Below are 20842 nucleotides of genomic sequence, written 5' to 3'. Positions count from 1 at the left end.
GTACAACGGATTGTAGCTGTGGGAAAGAAAGTATTAAAGTTTTCCGGACTTTTAAATTCGATCTGCAGACTTGATTTTCAGATTCAGATTTTTAGATTAGTATTTTTTCTTCTTTGAACCCCTTTTCTTTGAAGATTTCACGTACCTTAGATTATTTCGCGACGTAGGATAAAGAAGCAAGTTTGGGAAAAGAAAACCTTTCTACGTTTTTAAGTTCACTAGAAGGCATCTCTGACTCAAATATGAGGATAGTCACTTTTCGGTCGATGTGCCACCTCTCACGCGGTCTTGAAAAAAAAAGTTGCTCTTAATTACTGTAATCTTCACCTCTATTAAGTGGTCGCGGTCACACATTACTGAGTCACGACAGCCTGTTTAAAATGTCCTTCATTATAATTTAGTTAATTTTAACTCTCGAAATCAATGTTAGAAGTGTTTTTGATTGATTTTTTTTTTGTACATGAAGTGGCAATTTTTATTCTGTGGAACCTGTGTTAAGTGGTAAACCTTTATCAAGCGGTCACCCCATTAGATCAATCAATCAATCAATCAATAAACTTTATTTCCCCTCGAATTTACAGTGTAGCATTCGGGTGCTAATGTATTCGAGTCGACTTCGTTAATAAATAATTATAATAAAAGGTTAATTCTATAACAAATAGGCTAACTAGCTACCTCGACAGCTAACTAGCAGATTATCTTGATGTAGAAGGTTTGCAGTTCCTATCCTTTTAAGTAAATTGTTGTTCCAAGTAGATAACAGTTGTCGAAAAGAAGGAAAATCAGAAATATTTCGGTGATGGTCAGGAAGAGAATTCCACGATATTGCCGCCAAGTAACTAAAGAAATTGATACCATAAGAAATGGTCAATGGCTTAGGCAAACAGAGTATCCTCTTAAAAAATAGGTGCTAAAGCGCAAGCGAAACATATATTTTAAATATCTTTGATAATCAGAAAAATGTAGACATTTGAAAATAGTAAGAATCAGGTTTTGTAAACGCTTGTCCTTAATGTTTACAGTTCCTAACCTTTTGAGTAAATTATTATATTCAGAGTTAAAATCCTTGAAAATAAATCGAAGAATACGTTTGCTTAAAAGATCCAATTTATCAGAATCTTGCTTACTAGAGAAATGCCACACTATAGAACAATATGTAACAAAAGTGAAGAAGTATAAATGCCTTATAAAGACGTAGCATGGTTTCAGTAGACGTCAGTTTGCCGAACCTTGTCATAATGCTAAACTGATTGTTTACCTTTTTAAATATAGAGGACATATGTTGCTTACACGTAAGATCTTTATCAATTGTAAAGCCAAAAAGTTCCACTGAGTCATTTACTGAGAAATTAAACTGATGATCAACTTTACCCAGTAACTTCCCTTGGTGTTTGCTGGGATTTGCAATCATTCCATTGATCTTATACCAGGCATTTGCTGAGCTTACCTCACTCGTGATACGCCCTCCCAAAGATATCGGATCCGTAATCGGCAGTGTAGAAATGATCGTCATCTGCATACATATTTAATTGTACAGTTTTAATTTGTAGGAATAAATAATTTATAAGAATATTAAAAACATTGGTCCGAGAACACCGCCTTGAAGTACTCCTCATCTGACTTCTTGCCAATCAGAGCTTGTATCACCTACTTTCACCCGCTGCATCCTACCGTGTAAGTAATCTTTAAGAAGCATACAACTTCTACTGTTAACACCATTAGCCTTCAGCTTAGCCAGCAAAAGTCTATGCGGTATGGTGTCAAAAGCCTTAGATAAATCCATTGATATCACTGCAACAATTTGTTTAATATCGAGACTACGCTTCCAATCTTCTGTTCACCTCATTAGCGAGGTTTCACAGCTATAGTGTCTCCTATACGCTGAGACATAATCAGACAATAGTTCAGAGTGGAACTGGTCTAGTTGAGAAGCAAGGAGTTTCTCAAAAACGTTAATTAGGGCCGGTAAAACAGTAACGAGTCGATAATTCTCTTTACTCAATTCATCATTTTTCTTGAAAAGAGGTGTTACCTGCCCCATTTTCCATCAAGAAGGATATTTACATTGTTGATCGATTCATTCATTAACTCTGCTAGTGGACCAGATATCACAAAAGCGGAATCCTTAAGAAGCCGTGGAGTTATGGTGTAGTGGCCTCAGGCCTTGCGTACGTTGATGTTTAGTAATAGTTTTTCAACCTGGTTCTTATTGGTGTATTTAAAATTGAAATTATGTATGGCGTTCTTTTTTCTGTTTTCCTCCGCAATTGCTCGAATGCTGGGGTTTGCACTGAATTCGTGTCCAAAGTTATGTTCTTTAATGTCCTGTACATCATCATCGATGTGAACAAAGTAGTTATTGAACAATTTAGCTAATTCTTTTTTATCCGTTATAACCACATTGTTTTCGATTAGAGTAATGTCATTGGCTTGTTTACTTGACCTCGAATGCATACAAGGACGATAAGCCTCCCAAAATGCACGTGACCTGTTTTTAAAATGACTTTTAATCGCTTTGCGCCTAATTGACGTGCATTTGTTTCTTTGTCTAAGTTTGTTGCGGTGACGAATGGCTTTACGCCATTGTTCACTCATGAAAGGAATTTGATTGCCCCTTATGTGTGCTTGCTTTTATGGTGCGTGCTGGTTAGTCAAACACGTATTGTTTATCGTCAATATCGTCAAACACCTCCATAACGTGGAAAGGCACATTATGTAAATCACGCAAAAATAAATCCTGGCCAAAATTCTTTAGACTTCTTAATTGTATTTTGCGAGATCGCAATCGCGGAGCTGTGGTTCTCAGAATAGTATATATTAGAGAATGATCGCTGATATCAGCATTCACTACGCCCGATGAAAATATTGTTCTTGTGTTTTTTGTTAAAATCAAGTCGAGTAAAGTTGCCTATAGGAGTGGGTAATTTAATCAAATTTTTGAGACCGTCTACTTCAGTAAATCTTTTAAGTGACCACCGACCTTAGGATCCAACAGATTACTATCGAGGTCTCCAACGCAGATGACATCGTTTGAAAAAGTTGTAACAACTTCAAATAACCTGCTCAGTTCAAATTTCCTTTGAGATGTTGGAATAGATGGAGGCCTGTAAATCGCTATAACAGTGAGCCAGGATTTTGCTACCTTCACTTTCAGTATCATGTTTTCAGTCCTGAAGTTTGACGTGTCTATATCATTTTGATCTCCAAGCTCTTTTGTCACAGTGAAACACAGATCACTTCGTACGAATATCATAAGCCCACCGCCATAAATATTTCTATTCGGCCAGCACATCCGAAAGCCCTGAATGGCAAACTGGCCGTCAGGATATGTTTTATCCAGCTTAGTTTCAGAGATGGCCAAAATGTCGAACCTACACGTGCACAAGCCAGTTTTTTATCTCGTGGAATTTAAAGCCGGCTATGCTGTTGGCATTGATATGAACGATCTTAACGTTTCTCCGATGCGTTTTAACTAAAGTGTCAAAACTCGTCCAAGTGTTGTTATGGTCTTCGTTCTCACTCAGAGTCTGGTCGGTGTCACTGCAAGAACTGTAGCTGGTATCAATTTCCCTTTTAACGTCAGCAAAAGGTAGTTGTTTTATCTCGTCCAAGCAGGGAGGACATATTATCCAACAAGCGGTTTCAGAAGCCTGTATTCGCTTTTACTCTCTAGGTGAGATTCCATCGCACTTGATATGAATTCGTTGAGAGCAGGAGTTGCAACACACTGCCCTGTGATTTTTAGCCCCCACTTTTCTACAAACGGTGCAGTTTACCGGTCCTGGATTAGGGTCTAATGTCTCCACTTAGACGAAGCAGTTAAAAGTTGAATCTTGCGACGCTCTTGCTGTAGTAGTGAAATATAATCTAGACTTGGTGTACCTCGTATGACACCTATTTACAAGATGGCGGCGATTTGCAGCAATGGACTGATGACATCAGAAACATACACACTGGTCTCGTTTGCTCGGTTTCTGAATTCGATAAGACATTAAGATCATTATATTCCCTTCCAAGTTAAATACAGGTTCGACTGTAATGTGATATGAAGCGGCAGAAACCTTGCTCTCCGCCGCTCAATGCATAAACTTATCATCATGAGGGTGCTTCTTTGATGTATTACTAGATTCTCTTAACTAACTAAGCAGGAAACGTGTAGCAGCCAGACAGGTGAATTTTCAGTCGGATCGTGGTAGTTAAAGAGTTCTTACGTTGGAGGAGATCTGACTGATTCTTAGCGATATTGCCTTGAGAAAACTCTCAGCTTTGCTCGCCATGCTATCTTTGCTATGCCATCAGATTTACTGTTCAACTTACATTGTTCATTCAGTAGACCCAATGAAAGAAGTAAATTACTTTATTTTCTGCCCTGAGACCTAAGTGATGCACCACTGGCAACTTGTTTGAGCCCGGGCTTAACATCTGATCGTCCGGGTGAGAGTAGTCCTCGGATGGACGACGTTATGTTATCAGTGACTCTGATGGTAACTTACGTTAAACTCTCTACAGAGGAGAGAATCGTTTCAGTTGATAGGATTGATTATCTACAAACCATGGAAATCTTGTCGTAGTCTGACAGGTTTAGCCAAGATAGGGAAATAATAGGCCTTTTTACATTTTTGTGGTATTTTCGGGGTATAAAAAGCGATATTCATAGCAAATGAACGAAGTATTCCTCCCGAGCTAATATATAAGGAGAAATTAGCCGGCAGTATTTACGACAAAGTGGGTGATGATCATTTTTATTCAGTAGAAAAAGTAACAGCAACCGACAGGGTACAACAATTACAAAGCCCAACTGCGCATGTCAAAATGGCCAAGGGTGAATACTCCATCACACAGACTACAATAAAGAGAAATACAAAACATTTACCAAGAATCGCATAATCAAGAAAGATAACAGTGTGTTTACAGAAAAGACGGTTTAAAATGGTGAGTAAAGAAGCCACCCTATGTAAATGAGAGGGGACTGGGGTAAACTGGGCACACCTGGGTCATGTACATTTGCTCAGGGTATCAGGTAGATTACCAAACACCGTTATTTGGTGTTTATACAGTTCAATCTATCGACTAACGAATTCCATTCTTTGTTGTGACACGGTACTGAATCAATGACAAAGCTTAAACCAGGAGCTATTATAGCCTCCTACTTAAACTTAAATTTTTTTAGTTAATGGTGACCTTCTTCAAAGGATAAACGTAACTCAAATAACATGAATACCTGGGAAGACTAAAGAAGGCTTAGTTTTTAACTGGAATGAATTCCATCGTAAGTTGTACTTTTGACACAAGGCAACCTACTAATTTACAAGAAGCGTTTAAATCGTCGTTATCCTTTGGACTCAAACAAAGAAACTGATGAGCCATGGTTTTGCCGTCAAAATGCTCTCCATAGAATTCTGCACACACTAGATCGACTTCCTTGCACCGTTTTACAACAGCTTAAGCGATGCACTCTTTTTTGGTCTCCATTGTAGTATCTTCAGTCAAAGCCTGTACATTGTGGACAAAAAAATCCTGGAAGAACTACAAACAGCATAAATATACCTCAGTTGAAAATTAGTAAGGAAGAAGACGTCGATGAAATGTTAAAAAAAGCAGCAGTCTTATGTCTGGTGGAAAAACACGAGGCGGAGCCGAGTGTTTTTAGAGCCGATAAAACACGTGCTGCGAGTTTTTTTGAACGGCTTCAAAAACCCACCCTCTTTAGAGATTTAGATAAAGGTGACATGGATGCATTAAAGGTTAATTATATTCAGATAGGAAAAGTGCTCCCTGTTGGCCGCTGTCAAAGGTTTAGAGAGCTTTTACTTGAAATGGCATTCAGTTACACCTTGTTTTCCATTAACATCATGTTTTGCCAATGTGTCTATTTAAAACCTAATTCAGGATTAAATGTTCAAGGAAGCTTAACTATAGTTTCACTAAGATTAATGTAATGAAAATAACATTGTTGACACGTTTTATTGGTATCTGAATAACCCAGGTTAAGTCAGTGGCAAATTCAGTGGCGTGATTCCAGTCCGCCCTCTTTTGAATTAAGTGATTTCGCTACTAAACGCAAGAAAGCAAATAACATAAAAAAAACAGTTCATGGTCTCTTGATATAATCCTACTGAAAATACCTTCTTTTTTCTGTTCCCTCTTAGCTGTAAGACAGATCGCAATGCAAGCCATTAGTACAAAGATCTTGAGAGACATCTTCAGCTTATTAATGAACCTCAAGTGATCCAATTCAAAGTGCATGATTGAGTTAATTGCAAGTTCCTCGCCATGTGGCCAGCTAACAGGCAGCAGTTTTAACTAATTAAATTACTTTTATCAGCTAAGCTATGAAAAAATTTTCTATTCAGAGTTTCAACGTTAGAAGCTTGGATAAGTTTAAGTATTGAGGTCAAGTTAAAGTTTGGTGAAAAGAACTACCATAGCTGTTATGCCTTTTTCCTGCACATTTATCTGGCCTAGTGGTTGTCAGACTTTGCGCACCTTCGCATCTAGCAATCAAAAAGAATACTCATCGCACGGCAGAAGTATTTTTGTAAGTATATCCACACAGTACCTATTGGAAGAGCTCTTGTGAAAAGTTACAGGGTGCTTTGTCTAAACTCAGTTCCTACATATTTTGAAAGAAGCAAATCAAGCTGAAATATGCAAAAATGTGGCTGCCGAAGAGATTATCATGCAGTCGATAAATTTGTTTCTACAATGAACATCAAACCTTCAGATACAATAGACTTTGAATTGATGAAGTGTAGTGCTCAGTGGTACTTATACGGTATTTTCTGTGCAGTTGAAGTTTGTCAAGTCTTTTATACCTGCAGGCACCTCTTGTAATGTTCGGAGGTTTACTCTCAGAAACCTACTAAATATTGCGAGAACAACGACGAGAACCTACAATGTATAGATCCATTGTTAACTTATTATCAGCAGTGTATACTAGAACTGTTTTGATGGTAAAACTGTAGCTGAATGAAGATCTAGAAAAAAAAAACTCTTTTCTTTTTAATCTTCCAAAAGCATTTCTAAATAATTTAACTGGAACAAGGTCAGAAGGTGTGTCTTGTTCCCAGGTAAATATCTAATTGGGGAATTAAATTAAGGAATGAAGAGAATTCTCATATACATGTTAAACAAGCACTAATGTACATTGATTTACCTTGTAAACATCCATAACTCGATTCCTTTGTGTTTCTTCCTGGATATGGTAAAGATTCTTCACAACTTTATTCTTTGTTTCTTTTTCTTCTTTGAAGTTGACTTTGATGCCGAGAAAAGTTTCTCTCTCCATTTATACCAATGAGTGTTCCTAATTTGGCGCTGAAGTAGATATCCATAATTGGGTAACGAACACTTTCCTTCCTGAGTTTCATTTTGTGTTAGATGATAGTTTCGATGATGAATTAGAATTTCTTTCAATGATCTAATAACGGGCTTTTAACGAATCGTCTTTCATGGTTAAGAAATTCATAACACTCCGTTTGAAAACTGATTTGTTACTACTTGCAAATAAAACTGATCTATTTTTATGGATAGGGAGAATTTACAGTGTAACATTTTACTATCAGCCAGAAACCTATTTCGTCTATAGAATCGATGAGCACGTGAATAAATCATTCTTTTTACTCTTTAATTTCAAAAGTTATATAAAACCAGGTACCTTTTGACTGAGATATTTAAAAAAGATGTCTTAAAAACACATTTTATTAGCTACTTTCAAGGGAAAAATGTTGTCTGATGCTGACAAGAGACAGCGAGAATGTGCACCATTACATCATCCCACACATCACAAGTGCATGGAGTAACACTTGGACGAAACGTACATAAGTAACATGAATCCTTGATTAAGATTCGTTCAGTCAAGTAAATGAAGAAACATTTACCAAAACAGTACTTCGTTAACTGATTTACTGTAGAACAGTCTAAAACATTGGCACATAGATGAAATACCATTTTATGGGATATCTTGAGCTGAATACAAAAAAAAAAAAAGGAAAATAAATCGTTTTGACGGAGAGCTAAACCCTAATTTTCAAGAAGTTGATGTTGGGTTATTTTAGACTTCATTTTTAGACTTCATTCATGATCGTCAACATTTCATCCTGTTTGACATTCAACACTTTTGGGAAGTTCGGTCTTTGCCAAAGATATCGATGCACTCAGTTTTAAGATAATGCACTTTCGAAAAATTCCACTAATGACGTTAATAAAACTGAGAAACCGGACATCAACTTGTTTTAATACCGGCTTCAACCTTGCATCAATTTTTCTAGAATTCAGCTCACGATTTCCTACCAGTTGGCCTTTTATCAATCAGAGAGTGTTTTGCTATAAATGATAAAAGCACTACAATTGTATATTCTATTCTAAATTTCAACAACACCGAACGAATCTTAATCGGCAAGGATTCACGTTACATGTGTCCATTTTCGTACTGCTGTTACTATTTCCCAGTAAGATTTAAAGGCATCATTGCCAGCAATTTTGTCCAAGCGTTACATCTGCACTTGTCATCATCTGACACCGGATGATGTAATTTGCAGGTTGCAGGTTGCAGGTTAAAGTACGCGGCTAGTGATTCACTGTTTACGCAAACCGGAAATATCTTTAGTCCCAGGAAATTGTCTTTTTTTTTGTAATTTGTATCCGAAGCCCTATAGATCAAAATTTGGTGGTGGTGGGGGTGGGCCTTAACGACTTTTACCAAACTGCAAAATGCTGCTCCTTTTATAAAGTATTCTGATTACCTCTGCTGGGTAGATTATGCTCGGAAAGGTAGCATTTTTACTGAGCTAATGTAATCAGTTTTAGCCGCTTCTGTCACATTGTGAGGTAATTGGACACAGATCGATTTACTGTGGTTTTAGTTGATTTCCTCTCTGATGCAATATGGTTTTCTTAGACCTCCTTTGAAGCGTAAGGCTTTTTATTACGGCTGAATAAGGGTTGAGCTTTTCTCCAAATTGTATTCTAGATGTTAAGGACCAGGCGATCTTCTTTAGTCCGTGAATGTAGAGTTCTAACGCTGGGCCCAGCTTGTTAGTTTTCTTTGCAGAATGTTAAATTATCACGTTTTGTGCATGATTTCAGCATGATTTACAGATCCAATATTATAAGATTGAAGTGCAGCTTAAACGGAAGCTACATCAACTATGGAGAATTGCTCTGTGACTTAGTAAACTCCAGCTTAGTTTTTTTTCTAAAGATAGTGTGACTTGACTGGAGCGCGTAGTCCCTACCTTTTATGATAGCTTTTGAATAAGCTTAACAGTCTTTGGAAAGACAGTATAAACCACTTTAGGGTTAACCGCGCACTAGACTGCAAAACAGTCGGTGATTTTCTGAAAATCAGTCTCGCTCTCCGTACCTAATACGCAAAAACACGGACTGTTTCACATACTTTAACCTGCGACCTGCAACCTGCAACCTGCAACCTTCAACCTGCAACCTGCAACCTGCAACCTGCAAATTACACCCTCCGATCTGACACTAACATGAAGACAACTGTTTCCTCTTGATGATGGCAAACAAACACCTACATTAAAATGTTTAGAGTGCGGATTTTTCAATATTTCAGTCCAGAGTAGCAGATTTTTACGCACTGTTAAAATCAATGAACAAATAGAATAAACTGCATCTAAAACATGGATTATTATTCCTCGTATCATGTGATTAAGAAATCTTTCTGCGCTGAAACTGTTCAAGAGGCTGAAGAAATCACAAAGAATATTTAGACACTAAACAGGTTTTTAACAATAAAACTGCAGCCTAAATTATTATTGGGTAAGATGTGCCTGTTTACACTCTCGTGTGTCTTCAAATATAACAGTTTAATTTGCTGATTCCTTTTTCTAAACAGACATTTGAAAACTAGGTTATTCGATCGATCAAAGAAATGTTGTTATTATCGAAACAGTACTAAAACAACACGAAAGAGGATGGAAAGCTGAACGGAATAGTTTCGTTGGGAGCAAGCAAACTTGTCTTTTATCACGAAACCCGCGTATCTACTAAAACGGGACCGAAGCTCTGCGTGACGTCGCGCTAGTTTGCTGACGAGATTGACGGGAGATAAAAATGATAACTGCTAATGTGGGATAAATTGGCCACAGTGGTGACGCTTTTATTTCACCCGACATCAAGAACATTGAACATCACGCAATCTCTCAAGCAAAGATGGGGTTAAATATCGGAAAAGAGCCAAATACGTATAAAAAGGCAACGAAAGCCTGAAGAGAAGGCCGGAGCATGGGGAGGGGGCGGGAAAATTCTTCTACAGTACCGAAAATCTGTGTTCGGCTCTTAACACGATGGGAATGAAGGCGAGAAGGACCAGGAGAGAAACTGATCTTGCCCATAACTTTGGTGCTATTTGATCTGACCTCATTTTATTGGCTCAAGATCTGTGATTGACAACGCTCCTTGCCCCGTGCAAAGGCATACCTAAATACTTGACGAGCCTCGAGATAAAATCACATTATGCTTATGTCATAATGTTGGCCTTTATCAATTTATCGGCATCGTTGCGTATTTTAATGAAGCTTTATATTTATACACCATGCGCCAAAAACTGTTTGAACCACAGGTTTAAACGTGAAAGTTAAAAGGGAAAGCGAAATGACAGAGAAAATTGCAGGATTCCTCATCAATTTACTGTAGACTCCTTGCGCTCAACTGCATGTGACCTTTGACTTTGTTATCTTCCTGTGATATGTTATACTGTCATGCTGCTTCTTAAAATAAAACAGTCTAATTTGTCTTGTCAATGAAGACAAAAAATTCCTAGCTGTCCCTTAATAGACAAAGTAACCCATTAGTAGGGGAAGGCGGCGTTAATGGGGAGTCGGAAGGTGAGGGAGGTCTTAGTCTGTCCATCAAATCTTGCCAGGTATACAAGGTATACCACTGTCAGCTTATTGAAACATCACATACACTTTAAAAGGCTGAGACGCTTAAAAAAATAGTGAAACGCTATACCTTTCAAAGGCATTAAAATAAATACTGTCCAGCGGAACCCCTTTAAGGCCCAGACAAAGGAATTGGGAAGCGCCCGTGTGTTTCTTTCATAGAAACTACATTTGTCTGAGTAATTTCAAAGAGTTGAATGTGTAGCTCCCAACTTTACATATTTACTTCAGGACCCACTAAAATCACTAAATTATCAGTTAAAGAGGGAGAGCAAATTTTCCCGGCATCGAATTATCTTCAAAAAGAAAGAAGAGAAACAAAGTAACAAGTGGTTCAGACTCCATACCGAAGCGACAAGAAATCATAAGATATTGAGTCATGGAAGTTTATAAGGTAAAAAGCAATGCTCAAGGTTTTTGCAAAACATGCCTGTAAGGATTCCTTTAATGTTACTTCTTTTCAATCAAATATTTTTCAAACTATTTTGCGTAAAAACAAAGCAAATTTTCTGACATTTACCAGTTAACTACTTTGTTACGTATCAGTTTTTAATCCTTTTCAAGATTTTCATTCCGATGCAATTTTCAACGAATACCGTTAATTATATATCGTTAATAAGAAGTTTAAATGAATGCTACATTCTAGGTTGTCGTCCTTATCCTCGTAATTTTTTTTTACTGTGAAAATGGCCGGGAAACTGGGTTTAACAATGTCGTGGGTAGAATTCAAGATGGCGGACTCCCGTCCACGAAGGGTGCTGCCGCATGGAGACAAAAGAGGTCCCCTGGTGACGAACCCAGTTGTTACACTGGCAGATTTGTGTCAATCCGTTTGCCGAGCAACAAAGAAGTTACTGTTCCTATTTGTATGAAGATTACGTCTTCCACAACCGCATGTATTAGTTCGATGGCAAACAACAACAATCAGAGGAAATGTGTACCATCTCATATGATCAAAGTAGAAGGAGTGGCGTTAAATACAGCCTGTTCATGTGCACCATAGAAACATTTCAACTTTACAAAGTATCAAGAACACAGAGACTATCACTCTCATGTTTGAAAGATGTTTTAAGAAAATTGAACATTTGTTTTAAGGCTCTTTATATTCTTAGGGGTTGTGCCTAAGAACGTAATCCTTTGCTTGAAGAAAATTTCCCCTTCTTGACCTTCTTCCCTTGCCAACATGTAGTTATCGAATTAGCGGCATCATTTCGTATTGTAATAAAGCCTAGATTTATCGACAGGTATAAACGAGAAAGTAAAAGCGAATGCGAAAACAAGACAAAAACCTATGCGGGATTCTTCATCAATTTGAAATAGCCTCTTTGAATGTTCACTTTCTGTTAACTGACCTTTGACTCTGTTGACTGCCTGTAATATGTTTTACTGTCCTACTGTTTCTTAAAATAAAACAGTCTGACATATGCTTGCGATAAGGACGAAAAAATTTCCAAACAAAACAATAAGCGCTTCACAAAATAAACAATGTATCATACTTATGTCACGGAACCAAGTTTGACCTTGCGGGTTCAGTTTGTTCCAATCCTTTTTCTCATCTACATGTCTATGCATGTTTAGGCACCCTGGGGCTTTGAAAATTTCTCTAAGGTGATTATTTTCGCAAAATCATGTGAAATTTTCTTCATGAATTCAGGTTTTACAAGTCAACACCCACACTCGTAAGCACTGCTGAACTTTTGTTTCGTGGTCCCATGCAAGCGACAAAGTTAACAGGTTAATGGTGGTCCACGACAGGACGGAAAACGCTTGCACTAGAAGTACCTCCCGTTGTCCCATACAAAGCCTCAGAAAACTTTTCAAAGGCTTTGTATGTGATTTTTTTCAGGAGTATCTGGTAGCGCTCCAGGTTGCTTCATTATGCTTTCCGCAAGGCGTCATAATCTCGTCGCTTTGTGACAGAAATGTCGTTTAACTAAAATTAAACCACAACACCAACAGACCTATGCATATCTCAATTTTCCGATGAAGGAATGTTACGCATCAATGACACGTCATCGCTTGTCAAACTTTGTAATGACTTCCATACACTTACGTAATCGGCGCAGGATGTACATTATTATACTACTGATGAGGGATTGCGCAAACGAATAGGACATGTGCCGCGATGACTAACATGAAATGTATAACACGTACAAGTATAGATTTTAAGCGCACGCGAAAATATTGGCACAGGCTAATAACACCAAGACTGGAACTTAGCAGATACAATATCTCTCAAGAGAGTTCAGCTCATCGTCGGCGGATAACACGAGTAAAGGGCGAGAAGCCCTTTCTCGGTGCCATCCTACCACCAACAAACAGCTCTTGGTTGAAAGCCGGTTAAGACAACAGGCAAAAGAAAGTAGTCGTGTACACCAAATATGGAATGCTGGAATTCGGAACCGGAATTCGGAACCGGAACCGGAACCGGAATACTCGGAATTCCCGGAATGAGCCGAAAAATAACAAATTAAAAAAAATAATAAAAGTAAATAAATGAATAAATAAGAACATGGATGATTAAAAATTAATGGTAAATTCAGAACTTAATTAAATAATTTAATACGAAAATTTTCGCTGAGGGTCTCGAAAAAAAAAACGCTTACCGGCACTGTTCATGGAGATGCACGTATGAGAATTAAAAAAGTCTGCGTCAGGCCAGTAGCCCATACAACCTAAGCGACGAAATATTTCTACTTTCCCTCACCCCTGGATGGGATGCTAGTCCATCACATGGTTACTCCCCGTTTTAAATTCGCCTCCACCCATTTACACACCTATATGTCTAGCCAGGGCGCCATGACCATTAGGCCTGCACGCTTTTCCAGCCGGAACCATTGCAGAAGATTAAACAAATGCAATATTTCCAATTAGTTTAAAAATCTCCGAACTATTATTAACTATTATTAATTATTAACCGCACATTGGGAGCTATCAAAGCAGCTACCAATAAGACCAGTCGTCTACAGTTAAAATTGAGAGATCGTCAGTTACTTGACACCTTTTCGCGTCTATTATAAATACCTTAAATATATACCTTTAAATATATATCTTGTACTGATGGATTCTTCTAAGCAAGGCTTATATTCAAAGGTATATATTCAAGGTATTTATTATAGACGCGAAAAAGTGTCGAGTAACTGACGTTATGCCTAAAGAGTTGTGCCTAAAGAGTTGACGAAAAATCCAATTTTAGTCTTTCAGCTCTGTGAACTCTCTTTCAAGAATACTGACATATTTTTTCTCTCCTTCAAACAAAAGTTTGCATGGCACTTGCATCCCTTCACCGTCGCCAAGATTAACAGGCATGCCTGTCACAATAACAGTGCATGAATTTCTATTATCCACTCTCAGAAAATAAAAGATTGTCTTAGCGAATCGTCCACTCTTTCCCTTCTTCAGATGTCCAACAATGGTTTCTTGATCTTGCATCACACATACGGCATATTTGTCCACTGGGTTATCGGGCTCTCTTCTGGTTGAAAGTTTTTCATTCACTGTTGGTTTCCAGATTTCCTGGTAGTCGTGATGTTATGTAGGAGTTAATCTGAAGCGAAACAACATGCATGGGCAACCATTATTTAAGCAAAGCTTGATTTAGTAAATTCAAAGCCCGTATCTAGCAGTTGAGTGCATGCGTCTAATGACAAGGACGCGATATGAGTAAACAATACAAGCTAAATAACACTTTTAGCGGAGTGGATCACTTTGTCGGTATCGTTATTCAATTTAGGCTTTTTACCGAAGTGCTGATTGGCATGTATTTCTGTGCTGGAGCTTGTGCGATGATCAAACGGCTCTAGAAAATCGAACTCAGTTTCGGCTGTTCACTAATATCGCGAAAATAGGGTAAATAAAGTTATGCAGGGGTAAAAAAATGCGTATTTATTTTTGACCTCCTATAATTCGAACCTTCAATAATTCGAACTATTTTGCTTTTCCCTTGAGACTTCGAATTATCGGGGTCCAACTGTAGATTCACAAAGCGTACATGCGTCTAGTGCGGGAATATGTTCTACCTACGGCAGGTCTTTTCCACGGATGACGGGTAAAGGATAGCGGGCGGCGGGTAACGGGTAACGGGTGGCGGGTGACGGGTGACGGGTGGCGGGTAGCGGGTGACAGGTAGCGGGTAGCTGGTGACCCAGTTGACGTAACTTTTTTTACGCCTGCAATTTCCAAGTCGGAATTGTGACTGTCGTTGTCATCTACTGCCCCGTACATTTCCAACGCATCCTCCTCTCTCCTTTCCAAAGCGAATTCCTATTTTAAGTTGGTTCGTACTAGTTTCCTCGCGCGGGGAACAGATAACTCTTGCGTCTTGCGCGAGAGAAACGTGCGAAAGAAGCGCGAGATTAAAAGACGAAAATTTAAAACAAAGATTGCGGCGCGTGGATTTTTTTCTACTTATGTGAGAAGTTTACCTAAGAGCTTGTATTTGATGTGTTGAACAGCCAGTGTGAATGCAGGAGATAGAAACTAAGACAACGAAGGCGATTTTCGGAGAAGTAAAAGTTGCTTCACTTTACATTTAAAAGAAATATTCAACCGATATGAAATCTTGCGACGGCGAAAAAAGAAGAAATCAAGTGAAGGATAATCTACCTAAAGTGGAGGACGACTTTAAAACCTCGAGGAAAATAATATGATATAGCCAGAAGTCGTGTGTAGGACTTTTAAGATGAGCCCGGGAGGCTGTCTTTGACAGCTGTTTAATGATTTTCTTTGCAGTAAACGTCTGTAAACATCAGATCGTTGGCGCTCGCGCGAGCACACGCAATTGTCAGCGGTAGCTAAAACAGATCATGAGCAAATGTTGATCTTATAGAATCCAGATTTTTAGATGCGCAAAAACGCGCGTGGAAATTGCTAAACTCACGAAAGCTATTGCATGAAAACAAGTCCGGTGACCCCTTCTTTTTATTGTTCCAATATGATAATAACGTCGAAAGGAATCATCAGAAAAAAAAAATAGAAAATTCTACGGAAGGAAATTTGCGATGTGTGAAAATTGCCTTTTTTCTAGATTTTCTGAAATTCCGCTCCGTAGAATTTTTCAAAAATCTTTTTGCATTTTCCTTTTCAAGTGCCAAAAGCAATCACTGAAAAAAAATCACGGGGTCACCGGGTTAGTTTTAAGCCACAACCTAGAAAATACATCTGAATAAGCTATTGAAAGCGTTGCCATGGAAACTGCTAGTGACGAAATGACACCTATTTTTGGATAACCAATGATTATATAATTCAACCCCGTGAAAGTGTACAACAGGCCTTTGGTCAGTCTTTCTGTTGTATTCTTTCAAAGTTACAAATCATCAAAAAGATGAAAACCGGTACGAACCACCTTAAACACGAAGGCGCGCTATATAAGGAAGTCTTCCCTGGGAAGACCTAGGCTCATTTGTCACTCACCGTTGACGTGCGCGGGTCAAATTTAAAATGGCGGCCGATTTGAACACTCGAATGGTAAGGTATACGAGAATTCCTGGGCCTTTCCTGTCTTTACTTGCCCTAGAATTGAAGTATCTTTATCTAACACCAAGTAGTACTTCACAGATTAGAATTTTATTAGACGAAAGTTTAATCGAGGAGCTGAACGGTTGGCTTACCGTGAACAACGGGGAGATCGTTCGAGTAGAGAAACCACGAAAGAAAAAATCAACGCCAGGTAAGTTGGCTCTTCAACGAATCATATTTACAACAAGATTACAAACTGATATTATTCCACTATTTGCAATGTATATGCCAATGTAATGTCAAGTCCGATCCGAGGGGGTACTCAGGCCACCCCATCGCTTGAAGAAGACTAGCAGGTAGCGGGTAGCTGGTGACCCAGTTGACGTAACTTTTTTTACGCCTGCAATTTCCAAGTCGGAATTGTGACTGTCGTTGTCATCTACTGCCCCGTACATTTCCAACTCAGCAGCCAAAACGTCACGATCCACATCCCTAGTGACCACACCGTGAGACAAAGGATTACATTTCTCTTTTAAAGTGTTATTTACCGCGATGAATAACAAAAACCTATTCTAAGAAAAAGAATCGAATCTTCTTTTTCAAAGTTATTGCTATCAATGGCAGTTGTTCTAAACCATTCTATCGTCTCAAACAATCAAAGTGACACCACCTTTCCAAAGTTGTGGGTATATATGATTCTTATCCTGGGCCATTCTATTCAGGAACTTACTCAATCCAACGGATATTTTTTTCACAGTTTCTTCTACCAATAGCTGTTATTTTGAAACATTTTAGCCTGGTTTTGGCTACACCTGGCCTGCTGGAGAAGGCATATTCTAGTGAGAAGTCAGATGATTCCCTCATCTCGGCCACCAAGCGATGCCTTTCACGGAAAACAGTGAATTAGCCCAGCTAATGATGAGAGGTTTAACTTGGAATCGACTCTTGAAGTCCAAACCCATTACAAAGAGACCAAGACCTTCGAATACCTGAATTTTTATATGTGCCATCTACCAGGCGCAAAGAAAGGATACAAGGAGACTGCGCTACGCCCTCGTTGAATAAATTCGTCATACTTCACGTTTAATTAAAACGTACACTGATTCAAAACACGCTTTAAGAATAGACGATATTAATATGAAACTTGGGAGAAATGTATCTCTGAGTGTGAAAGGTCATATAAAAACTTACATGAGATTAGGCTTAATTTATGCTCTGGGAATGCCAGGATTCAGAGAAGACCTGTTTACAGATATTCCGCCAGATTCTAGACCGTATTACCTGAGCCCCAGTTGATCTGCCACTTCGAAAACTTAGTACATATTGGATAAATCAATGATTTTCAATTACGAATAAAGTTTGACTTTGATATTTTTAGAGGGTCTGGATGGATGGGGGGTGGGGTACAAATGTCAGTTGTTAGTTAAAGTTTCGGTCATTCATCAGTTCTCAGTTAGATTTTAGGCCATTTGTCCGTTGTCAGTTAAATGACTGTTAATAATTAACTTGGCAAGTTAAACATTACTTTCCGACCCTATTATTGACTAAAAAGACACAGATACAGCGTGAACTCAACAATGAAGTCAAAATTGATAAAACAATAACTCCTTTATTCAGTTTTAAGATGATGCACTTTCGAAAAATTCCACTAATGACGTAAATAAAAGAATAAAGGCTGATAGTTTCGAAAGAAACTGTTTGGGGCTGCGTCGGTGGGAGTAACGAAATAATTTGGATATATCAACAAAGTTGAAATGGTAAATTGGCCACCGTAACGATTACAAAAGCTGACGTTTCGAGCGTTAGCCCTTCGTCGGAGCGAATAGAGGAATTGTGGGTTGTGTGGGCTTTTAAAGGCAGAAAATGGAGCTACGTTATTGGTGGGAACATAGCAACGAGAAAAACACGAATAAATTAGTGGAATGAAAAGCGTTCGTTGATCCCTGTGGGATTTAGACTGCCGGTTTGAAAGATGAACTTTTGTTCAAGAGTTTTACGGCTTTCCGTGCTATCTAAGTGTAAGGAAAGACTGCAGATTGCCATCTGTTGCTTAGAATGATTAGGTAAATTAAAATGTCTAGCGACTGGTTTCGATGTGTCCTTGTCATTCCTTTCCACGTCTCGAAGGTGTTCTCGGAATCAGTCACCTAGTCTTCTGCCTGTTTCGCCGATGTATATCTTTTTGCAATAAGTGCAAGTTATGCAACAGATTACATTGGCGGAGGTGCACGTGAAGTGATCGGTGATCTTAATGGATCGTTTAGGTCCCGATATTTTATCAGTGTTGTGAATGAAAGTACACGTTTTGCATCGTGCACGAGCGCATTTAAAAGTGCCTGGCTGGTCATCGGTCTGAAAAGAACTTTTGACCAAAAAATTGCCTATGTTTTTGTCGCGTTTGAATGAAACGAGCGGAGGCTGCGAAAAGACAGCGCTTGTCTCCGTATCGCTTTGAAGTAATTTAAAGTTTTTAAGAATGATGGATTTAACTGAGTGGCTGTGAGGGTGAAACGTGAGAGTGAATGGAATGCGGTCGGAATCTTACTTATGCGACATTTGTAGTGCTGAATGTCGATCAATAAGTTGGTTGTAATTTAAGAACGATCTATGGCAAAAACGATTAAAAAACTAGGAGCTTTCGACTGTCCGAACTGCAGTCGTCGACGGATAAAATGAATGATAAGCAAGCGATGAGGGAATTTAAATAAAGACATGAACTGCGAAATGAGAATGTAAATGATTATGAATATTTGTTAAAAAGAATGTTGTATTGTCCAGGTAACGGGTAAGAATTGTTATCTGCGTTAGGTGTCACTCTGGTATGCCACGCTTCTAATGTTTTTCTGGTTCTAAAAGTGCCTTTGTCGATAATTGACGCCTTTTCAAAATTAATGGCGTGGTTGTTGGACCAGGCGTGATTAGCAATTCTAGAACCTTTGGCCGCAGTTTTGATATTTCTCAAATGTTCTTTTTTTCGGGTATTAAAAGCTCTACTGGTTTTCCCAATATAACACCACGAACAATTTCCACAGGGAATTTTGTACACGACGTTGGTCTGCGATTCCATCGAAGGTCGGAATTTCGGAGCTGGGAACTGTTGTTGTAGGGTGGTAAATGGTTTGTTTACAACTGTGACATCATGTTTTTTGAGGACACGTGTCAAAGGTTCAGTTACTCCTTTGTTCTTTATATGGTTAGCGATTGTGCCTAAGAATGTAGTTCCTTTGCCAAGATGTAGTTATCGAATTGCCGGCACGATTTCGTATTTTAATAAGGCGCAGCTTTATCGAAAGGTACAAACGCGAAAGTAAAAACGAATGCGAAAACATGACAAAAACCTATGCGGGATTCTTCATCAGTTGATCGTAGCCTCTTTGAATGATTACTTTCTGTCAACTGACCATTGACTCTTTTAGCTACCTGTAATATGTTTTACTGCCTACTGTTTCTTAAAATAAAACAGTGTGACATATGCTTGCGATAAAGACGAAAACACTTCAAAAAGCGCTTCACTAAATAAGCAGTGTATCATACTTATGTCACGGAACCAAATTTGACCTTGCGTATTAATCAGCTCTTAATTATTAATCAACACATCCCGAGTCAATGTCTCTAATATACCTATAAAGTGCATCCAAAAAATCTGCTTCCTCTTGTACGAATCGTGTCCAATCCAACCCGTCTCCGAATAGTGAGCTAACACTGGACTTCGGGGTATTGACTCTAACCTCTTCAGTTCTCTGGCAGTCTTTAAGTAGTCAGTACTTGGCAAGAAAAACGACCACCACAGAAATTGGAACAACAACAAAAAAAAGCCAAACATTTGAGGCGACTGTTATCAGAATTTGGGCAAGAATCACTAAGAACATCTGCATTGCCCATAGGAATGTTTTGGGTAACAATTCATCTACGGAGTCTGTTAAGAAGACGTTAATGAACTTGTGCGCGTGCGACTCGCGTGCGCGTGCTTTGGGACTACGTAGGCTAATAGTGTCGTAAGAAAATCACGCGGACCTTTTAATTTTGACGTGTGCGATTTTTGAGAGAGAGTTGAAAAGTTTTTATTTTATCGAGTAGCAGTTTTGTTTAATGGTCGTTGTCGTTTACCGTGAGTCTACAGTTTACTGTGTTGGAATTAAAGTGTTTGTTTGGATTTCCCATTTCGCTTCTGAACGGAGTCACTATCATTCGAGAAGCGATTTAGGATTCTTCCCACAGGATTTGAACCGAAGAACAGGACAGGTTCTTGTAAAATGGCCACGACCATTTTCGCCTGGAGACGCTCGGCGAATTTAGAGAAAGTAGAAGGAACCCATAAGCCCGAATGATCGAAAATGTGAAACACGCGCCAACCAGGCAGGTGAAGACAGATAGGTAAGTCTTGTTCCTCTGATCCTCTGGGATTAGCTGTGCAAGAAACGAGAGCCACAAGTCCGGAGCAACTATGACGGCTGAAACAGACACCATTAAGATGCGGTAAT

At 38.7% G+C, this 20842-nt stretch overlaps 1 protein-coding gene and 1 long non-coding RNA gene across 3 annotated transcripts; both read left to right on the top strand.

Annotated features, from left to right (window-relative positions):
- Positions 1–11013: 11013 nt before the first annotated feature.
- On the top strand, positions 11014–12417 carry LOC111326052 (uncharacterized). The gene is made up of 2 exons (XM_088735498.1): positions 11014–11298; positions 11551–12417. Exons 1-2 carry the CDS (start codon positions 11284–11286, stop codon positions 11905–11907), a joined length of 372 nt encoding a protein of 123 aa, XP_088591624.1. The 5' UTR covers positions 11014–11283; the 3' UTR covers positions 11908–12417.
- A 3674-nt stretch (positions 12418–16091) lies between these two features.
- LOC148722221 (uncharacterized) lies at positions 16092–17734 on the top strand. Of its 2 annotated transcripts, none has more exons than XR_015992326.1 (3): positions 16092–16370; positions 16461–16572; positions 17157–17734. It is a non-coding gene; the product is annotated as an uncharacterized LOC148722221 (long non-coding RNA). The 2 variants fall into 2 exon arrangements; XR_015992327.1 differs by having other exon boundaries at positions 16144–16370; positions 17119–17734.
- The last annotated feature ends 3108 nt before the right edge of the window (positions 17735–20842 follow it).

This window comes from Stylophora pistillata, chromosome 10 (genome assembly GCF_964205215.1).
Source record: "Stylophora pistillata chromosome 10, jaStyPist1.2, whole genome shotgun sequence".
Taxonomy (NCBI): domain Eukaryota; kingdom Metazoa; phylum Cnidaria; class Anthozoa; order Scleractinia; family Pocilloporidae; genus Stylophora; species Stylophora pistillata.
The sequence above is the reverse complement of the archived record's forward strand: the minus strand, read 5'-3'. Positions and strand labels throughout refer to the sequence as shown.